We start from the raw sequence: 8,967 nt of genomic DNA on the forward strand, positions 1-8,967 counted from the left end.
TATGTAGACTTGGTAACCAAAACTTTAAGATGTGCATATAGCTGACCGTTGTTTGGTCACAAACTACTGCATCGGCCGTAGCAGCATGACTAAGCATCAGCATCAGCTGCCAAAATAAGGAATTATTAGGCCACAGAGGGGAAAAAATGTACAACCTCCCTGCCACCACTTCTGTATCAAATACACCATGAAAAATTCAAAGGTCTGCTGATGGGTAGTAACTCATCAACTTTAATACAGAGGCATACAAACTAGTACACAGATTATAGGCATATACACAAGTATGTAACTGCACATATCAGGGGTGGAAGTTATTGACTCAGTCTAACGTATATTCACCAGAAAAAAGAATTTGAATAGCCACTCAATTTATCTGTAATAATCCATCAAGCAAACCTTAAGTATTAGGTTACCGATCCACTATTTATCCAGCTGAAAGTACACAGAAACTCCTATAATATCCTCCTCAATCTTATGTTAGAATCTTATCAGCACAAATAAAACAGTTCTTTCACCTAATGAGTCTACATTTATGTGCTACAGAATTAAAACAAAGGTCCACTGACAAAAGTATTCTATCCACTACATTACCTGTAAATAGTCTAAACCATATTTGATTTTAGAGTTCAGGATAAAAGATGTGACAGGATTCAAAATAATAAAGCATGAGCTTTCTGAAAACTTCCCCAAAATAACCATGTCTTAAACACTGAAAAAACCCAAGCACCAAACAACAAACAAGAAAAAAATCCCCCAAAAATATGTGTGATGGAAAAGAAAATCTGCTCTAAAAAAGGCGTGTGATGCTCTATTTCATTCTCCTAGAAAATGAAGAGCTGAAGTGATAAAAGAGGTAATTAGCTGTTAGTTATTCCAGAGCAAAAACACATTTCTAGTGATTAACAAAAAATGCTGTAAGAGATATTTATAATAGCTTAACAGTGAAGAAGATTAAAAAGACAAAAAACCAGGGGGGAGCAATAAAAAAGCTCATCCACCCCACAAAAAATCCCACTCTAGCCAAAAATTATTGTTCTAAATCAAGGTCAATTACACATTGGGGGTGGGGAGGAGAAAAACAAATATTCATAAGCGAAATGTTGGGTTTGCATCATTTTGCAGAAAAGAATTAAAGATTCATTAACATCATTATATTTAATCATATGTGTAAAGATAATCAACTATTGCTATGTAAAGCTGTCAGAAGACATATCTGAGCCTTGAATACACTATTAAAAACAAATGTCTTGAAAACTATGATAATAAAAAATAAGAAAACATGAATAATTATAAATTCACTCCTGTTTTCCACAAGTAATTCAGCTGCCTTTTAGACTTCAGAGTACTTTTTTTACATCATCTTTTCTAGTAATATTCATCTCTTCCAAACTTCCAGCAAACTTCCATCTCTTTCCCACCTTCCCCCCCCCCCAGAAAACACTAAGTGTAACATGTTTTCAGAACTCTTTCCTGCTAATATTGCCATGGTTTTGTCTGAACAACTGTGTGTGCTACTTTTTTTTTTCTCCTACCATTGCTCCTTATGTGGCAAAGGGTCGCTGTTGAGTCAGACACTTCTGGCTGAGACACTCCTTTCCTATTCTCTGCAGACACTGAGCATGGGCATGTATCAGAGGCATAAATACACCTTAATTTTTACTGTTATTCCTCTCAGAAATCTGGGCATAAAAATGTCTTTCCTTCATTTTTAAAGCACATGTGGCACCTTACCCTCTGTACCTCCTTACAGCATTAATGGACTTGAAAACCAACAAAACACCTCCTTATGCCAAAAGGAAACAGAATTCCACTGACAGAAACATCATCTCCATAGATAATTATTCTGAATGGATCTGAAAGGTTCTTAATAGGTTGTGAGGAGACATGTACTCCCTCAAAACTTAAAGGTTATATCTTAACAATCTTGATTGATTCTTAAAGAAAAGATTATCATATCTCTGCAGCAAAAATTCTTGCATTTAAAACACTAGGAAAGTACTGATAATTTCTCTGTAGTTTCATGTATTTTATTATATATTTTTGTCATATTAGAGTATTCATTTGTCTTTCTGTTAAATACTAGCACTGATACGGAAATCAGCCTTTCTATATGTAATTAAAAGTTCATTTGTATTGTAATCAAACTGATGCAAACAAGCCACCGATGGATTAAAATTCTCTAGGTCACAAAAATCCATCATCTGTTTTCACACCTCTCCACCTCGAAATACACCTACATTCTCACAACGCCTAGCTTACAGCCCTTTCTCTTTCTATGCTTAGAAAAATGGATTTAGAGATGCAGCTACACCTAGTGATCAGCAGCAGATCACAGCAGGCAAAACTCAGGAAGACATGACAAAATGATTCAGAAAGACGTATCTGAATACAGTTGGGTGAACAGACTGACAGAGGAAAATTTATTGCTGCTTTTTTTTTTGTTTCTAAATATATGGCCATATGCTCCAAATTGGTTTCAGTGTCTCAAAATCATGTTTTAACACATAACATTACACATCAGAAACAAGAGAACTGGAAGTTACCAACAAAATCAAATGAAATTAAATTAAATAAGGAGAAGACTCTCAATTTTTCCTAAAGAAAATGAGCAGATAATTCAGCTGCATTCACACATTAACAGTTTGTTCCTGGGAAAATTTTCAAAACTACTACTTCCTTCCACAAGAGTCATAATTGTGAGCTGAAAGGTTCGTAAATTGCATGTCATTTCCTGGGGAAACATCTTCAGAATTTAGTGACATAACACAGAAATAAGTGTTTGACAGTGATACTAACAAGCTTTAAACACTTGAGACATCCCTCTCAAAAAGCCTTTCCTTTAGCATGAAGTTGCAACACGTGAAATTCGGGATCAGTTCACAGATCCTGACCCCACAACATCACTGGACTTTGTTCCATCAAGTCTACGCTTATTATCTTCCCCGCAGCTGAATCCAACGATGCCCACTCAAGGGCTTGTCTCAGCAGGAATGTGTGGGACTGGCCTGGCCACCAGCAACTCTCCTGGTTCACATTTTTGCTGACCATGGCAGGGTGTGGGTGAGAGCACACGAGGAATAAACCATCCCCACGTCTCCAGGTCAGACTCAAGCGACATTAGCGAGGTGGAGTTCAGAAGCTTGCTCACTCTACCCTAACATGTTTTGTGATTTGCCTGGGGATTAGGTCTCTCTAGCTGCCAATCTAGCAACTTCTGTGAGCACTGAAGATATCATTATTTCATATATTATATGTGTTTATATTGTTTCAGGACACTGTGATTTGTTTTCCTCATGAACTCTGACAACTGCTAAATCATGAGACCAAATAAACACCATAGCATTTTTTTCACCCCATGTTATTGCATCCTTGCAATATTTTGTAAGATTTATTTTTAATTTCTGATGATGTTTCATTACTATCTTTTGAAACCAAAACAGCTAAATAAAATCAATTAAAAAAAAACAACATACCCACCACACAATTTATTTTTTATGAACTGTGCCACTTCAAAAGCCCTGACTCATTTTTACCTGAAGCCTTCTAAAGCACATCCCAGTTCACATGGGAACAGAACTTTACTACATTTGTTATAATTGCAAAAAAGTTAAAAAGACAAAAAAAAACAACAAAACAAACCCCTCCCCCCAAAAAAAAACACCAAAAAAAGAACTAAAAAATTACACCACATTTTCAAAATGCTTCCATTAATTTGATGAAGTATTTTAAATATGAATAGTCTTAGATGTAAAACAGAAATCAAGTCATTCACCTATTCACCTAACAGCTGTAATAGCAGCAGCAAAAATCTCTGAACAGCGGGAAATTTGGTTTGAGAGTCTTCCCCCACAGCTCTCAGCTCTCACTATTTAGTGAGGCCAAGTCCATGCTATGACCTGTAGCTGGAATAGTTTTGTAGACAAGCTGACAAACTGCATCAGCCACTAATAAACTGCATCTTCACTGGCATATGTTACTTCCCTTAGAACGTGCATGAACACAGACTTGATGGATGTGTGGAGAGAAAGAAAAGGAGGTGGAATAAACAATGCAAACAGAAGCAGAATTTGCTAAAGTGAGATATAACTACACTTGGGAGTTCTTTGTTGCTAAAGTGATCAGAATAGCTAATACAGACTTTCAAACAGAGATCCTGAATACTCTGAGAAATCTCTTTAAACACAGCTAATTATATCAGAAACTTGTTATATTCTAAGCATTGCCAGGAGGTTCACTTCAGCTAGGATAGGGCCTATGAAGACTTAACCTATATTCTTTCTTTTCTCTGCAGTCACCAAACATCAACATGATCACAGTAAGTTTCGACTTCAGCATGTCAAACTTCTTCCTTACATCACTTTTCTGGAAGGATCACATTTTTTCTGGAAAATGTGATCGTTCTTTTTAAAGTGCCTACACCCAAAAATGAAGAGATTAGTCTAAGGCACAACATCTATTCAGAATGTAAAGTTTTGTATTTTTAATCCATAAAATAGCTTGAGAATTATTTTTCTTTATGTAAAACCTTCACTACTCACTATGAAAAATAATTTTCAAGTGTTGTATAGCACTTTTCTTTTTCTTCTCTTAATAATTGCCACTAGTGTTCATAACAAAAGGGACTCCCACAAGTATTTTTAATCAGTCTGTCCATCCCTCTCACTGCAATAGGACTTCTTCTCAAAGAAAAACTAAAACTTTTTAAACCAGTGCCATAAAAAGAGCATTGATATACAACCTCGGTGCTTTTCACAGAAAAAGAGAATATAACAGACTAATAATAGCCCTCCCTCTGTAAGAGTCAGGCTGTAACCAAGAAACATCCATTTCAGAATTCAGGCTGTGTGCATATTTACATCTACCTGAATACGAATGCCTTCATAAAAACACAGTTTCCAAGTTCTACTACACATTTCCTTGCTTTCAATTTCAGGTCCCCATTTTTGTATTTGACAGAACTCATCCCATCCAGACTCTAAATTTTATGGAGAGCAAATATTTAAGTTTACAATGTCTATTCCAACTTCCTGTATCCCTATGTTTGACCTAAATCCCCTTACAGGAGTGAATTGCTTTCTCTAGCCTGAATAATCTACCAAGCAGGTGGACAAAGGAAGATGGTGGAGTCAAGTGGCATTTTTCAGGAATTTTAGTAATATTAACAGTGGACAAAGGAAGATGGTGGAGTCAAGTGACATTTTCTACGACTGAACACCACTTTTCAGGAATTTTAGTAATATTAACGTTCAGTCTTCACACGAGACCAACTTAATAACATTTTGTTAAAACTATAAACAAAACCAGCTAAATTAGGTGTGTTATAGTTTCTCGGAAAGACTCTAAAAAATAGCTAAAAATCCCAAACCCAAAACTAACCTTGCAGAAAGAGTCCAGCTACTTTTAAAAACTTATGATAAGTAGCACTGCCCATTTAAGACAATTTTTTTAGTAACATCTCTTGAATTCATAGTCTTGAGATCATTTACTTCTTGAACTAATGAATACAGAATTTTAAAATCTTTAGTTAAGGACTCAGAGAAAATCTCATTCTTATTAACTGTTAAGCTGCTTTCAAAAGATTACTTGAAAGCTCCCAGGCCTTAAAAAGCCAAGATCTGATCTTTCAGTAAGATTATTTTCTAAATAAGAAACTCAAATAAGACAATTGCTGAAGACAACATTAGAACTAATCTTTGTGAAACAAATCAGTCAGTTTAGAAAAGGGTACAAAATAAAAATGGAACTATAAATGCCACAGGCACTTAATTCACACACTTCTATTGTTTGCTTAGAACATGTGTTGGAGTTGGTTTTGTTTCTTTTTTCTTTGTTTGTTTTTAAACTTTTCAAACACTAGTCATGTAACTCCCTTCTGCAATAAGGGACAGCTATTACAAAAGATAACTACCCAAATCAAGGATGTAATTTACTTTACATGACGCTAATGCATCAAGGCTTTAACAAAAGAAACAGCATTTTTTCCCCCAAGTAAAAATGATACCCAGACACAAGCTTCATATGGTAAAGTACAAAAGAGGAAATTTCATCAATTTTGTTCCAAATGCCGAGAATCAAGACTAAAAAGAAAAAATTCTGTACATGCATCTTCAAATAATCTTTACCTTCAATACTTAACATACATGGGGAGAAAACTGGTCAGATTGTGCATCCCTTGCCATCTCACTGAAATGTGCGAATAGAAACCTCTGTTACTGAGTACTTCAGATGGTGTGGAATTGCACCCTTGGAATAACTGTATGCACAAGTCATTGGTGAATTGTTTGTGGTTTATAGCACTGCTCTCTCCACAGTGTGTGTCAGGTAAATGAATACAACGGATATAAATCGAACAGTAATGTGGGATTGTTCTTCAGCAACACGAGCAGCACTTCAATGCTGATCCCAGTACAGTATCAGCACATCGCATGCACAAGCCACTTAAATATCCAGAAGACTCGCTCCAGCTTAACTTTTTGTTTAGACAGTTCACACAGGTCAGCAGTGAGTTACAGATTTATCTTAATAAACCAAGTGCTCCCACTGAAGTCTGGACGCTAGACTTCCAACATTAATGAGTTGTAGAGCTAATATAACTGAGTCCAGTTTCATAATTCACTGCAGAGCATACCCTCCTTCTAAAAGGAATTTGGAAAATATTTCATAATTGCTCCATATCACCTTGGAACACAACGTTTTTCTACTCGGAGATCTTGTGTCTCACCTACAGTAAAAATGCTCTCAAGAAGCTAGGGGAAATGCAGCTACGTATACAAGAGATCCCTGGAAGCAAACATAAAACCAGAATTTATTTTTTTAAGAAGTTCTATAGCAGACCACCAACTCCCAGCCATAAAACTTGGTTTAGCTACAGTGCTCCATAGATGCAACACGTAATGTGCAAAATATAAACTATTCTGCAGCCTGAGCAACAAGGAATCAGAAGGATTGCTTCCCACCAGATCAAAGCACACTTCGCACGAACTGAGGACCAGATGTCTTCAATTTAACGTGCTTTCAGTTGCACTAACTTCATGTTAGGAGCAAAACACACCAGAAAGAATTCTGAAGTTACTCTTTGCAGTGAAGCACACGCAACTATTTCACAATCCAAATTTCTGTCTAAAATTACGGGTTTCTCCAACATATAAATACGACAGGGGTGCAGGCAGGGGACTCGAGACCAAAATAACCATCCGCAGGTCCGGGGCTTCGGGGCACAGAGGAACGCCGCCGCTGACGGGGCACTTCGCGGGGCGAATTCCCTCGGCTGTGAATGCCGGCACCCATCAGACTTGGGCAGTTTCTGCCCTGCCCTCCCAGGTGCCGCTCTGGGGGCTGCAGAGAGCGCGGGGCCGGGGCTTTTCCCCGGCTTTCCCCCAGCTCTGTATCTCACAGCCGCACCTCCGGGCAGCGCCGAGGGCGGGGAGCGGCGGGGGCCGGTGCCCAGGCACCGGCGGGCGGGCAGAGCCGCGGGCCCCCCCCGGCCCCTCCGGGGAGCCCCGCAAGCCCTCCTGCCCCGCTGCCAGCCGCGGCGGCGGGCGGAGCGCCGGGGACCGGCTCACCTCGCCCCTCCGCCTCCATGCCGGGGCAGCGGGAAACTTTCGGGAAGTCAGGGGCGGAAAAACGCCGGAGCGAGCCCGAGTCCCGCCCGTCCCTCCAGCCTTGCCGTAGGGCTGCCCGAGCCCCACCTTCCATCGGGGCTCAGGGAGCGGCATCCCGGCACTGCTGCCTCCTCGGGACACTTTTTCCACCCCATCGACGCAGCGGTTCCCAAGTGTCAGACCCGTCAGGGGGATGGGGATGGCAACAAAAAAGAAGAAAAAAAAAGAAAAAAGATACAGAAAAAAAACACCCAACCCCAAACCCCAAACTAAACCCCCACCACCTCCGATGCCCGCGCTCCCCCCTGCCCCTCCGCCGCCCGGCCCCCGGGAAGGCTGCCCGGCCCCGGGCTGGCGAGCCGACTCCTTACCTGTGAACGTCTGCGCTCCCGCTGCCAGCAAAAGTCCGGCCAAAGTAACCAGGCAAGTTCCAACTTTCCCCATATTTCCAGCCCTTCCTGCTCCGAATCCAGCAAAGTGCCAAAGTGTTTGCCAAAGTAGGAGGCGCCCCTCTCGCCCCCCTCCAGTCCGGTGGGGCAGGCGAGGAGGGGGCAGCCGGAGTCCCGCACTTGGTGCCCCACGGGGTGTTCTTCCCTCCTCGCCCTCTCTCCGTTCTTAAGGGCAACGAAGAGGGTGCGAAGTGGCCGGCGGCCGCCCACCCGTCTGCCTTCCTCCGGCCGCGCCGCTGCCCCGGGAGCCGTGCGGGCGCCGCTCGCCTCCCCCGGTGCCCGGGGGGGCACCCTTAATCGCGGAGCCTCCTCGGCCGGCGCCGCCGCTAGTCCCGGCTCAGCTCGGCTCCCTGACTGACTCGCGGTCCCCCCCGGCGGGCGGGCGGGCTGAAGGGAGCGGGGAAAGTCACGCCCAGCCGCCGGCGCCGCCGCTCTCCCCCGCTAGAGGGCGAGGCGGCCGGGCCCCGCCGCCGACAGCAGCTCGGGGGCGGCCGCCGCCTGCGGGGGCGAAGCTCTTGGTTCTCTTTCCCGCCCCGGTGCCCCGAGCGCGACTCGGCTGAGGAGGTGCTGGCTCCGTGCCGGGCAGGACGATGTCAAAGTTCGCGGACAGCGCGGGGGGGAAGAGAAGAAGGAACAAAAAAAAAAAAAGAAAAAAATCTCAGCCAGGCGTCTCGGTAACTTTGCCGCGGGCCGGCCCCGGCCAGAGCCGCAGGCGCTGAAGTTGCGGCCGCCGCGGGTCCCTGCCCGCCGCGACGGGGCCCCGCGGGAGCGAGCGGTCCGGGCCCGGGGGAGCGGTCCCGCCCCCGCCCCGCCGCTCTGGCGCTGCTCCGAGCACCGGGACAGGGAAGGGGAAGCGCAGGAGAGGGGGAGAGCGCCGGCTTTCCATAAGCGCTTCGGTTTGTTTGTACAGGCGGTCT

The 8,967-nt window shown here is 43.1% G+C and overlaps 1 protein-coding gene across 12 annotated transcripts in view; it reads right to left on the bottom strand.

Moving 5' to 3' along the window:
- The window catches only part of PTPRM (protein tyrosine phosphatase receptor type M), a 444,086-nt gene extending 435,640 nt beyond the window's left edge, over positions 1–8,446 (bottom strand). For all 12 annotated transcript variants that reach the window (XM_039706015.1, XM_039706013.1, XM_039706011.1 and 9 more), the window contains exon 1: positions 7,973–8,446. In XM_039706015.1, the coding sequence (XP_039561949.1) occupies positions 7,973–8,045 (73 nt within the window). In that variant the 5' untranslated portion in view covers positions 8,046–8,446. The remainder of the gene's footprint in view (positions 1–7,972) is intronic.
- Positions 8,447–8,967: the final 521 nt, after the last annotated feature.

The sequence above is a fragment of the Passer montanus genome, unplaced genomic scaffold (genome assembly GCF_014805655.1).
Source record: "Passer montanus isolate IOZ18808 unplaced genomic scaffold, ASM1480565v1 scaffold19, whole genome shotgun sequence".
NCBI classification, from domain to species: Eukaryota; Metazoa; Chordata; class Aves; order Passeriformes; family Passeridae; genus Passer; species Passer montanus.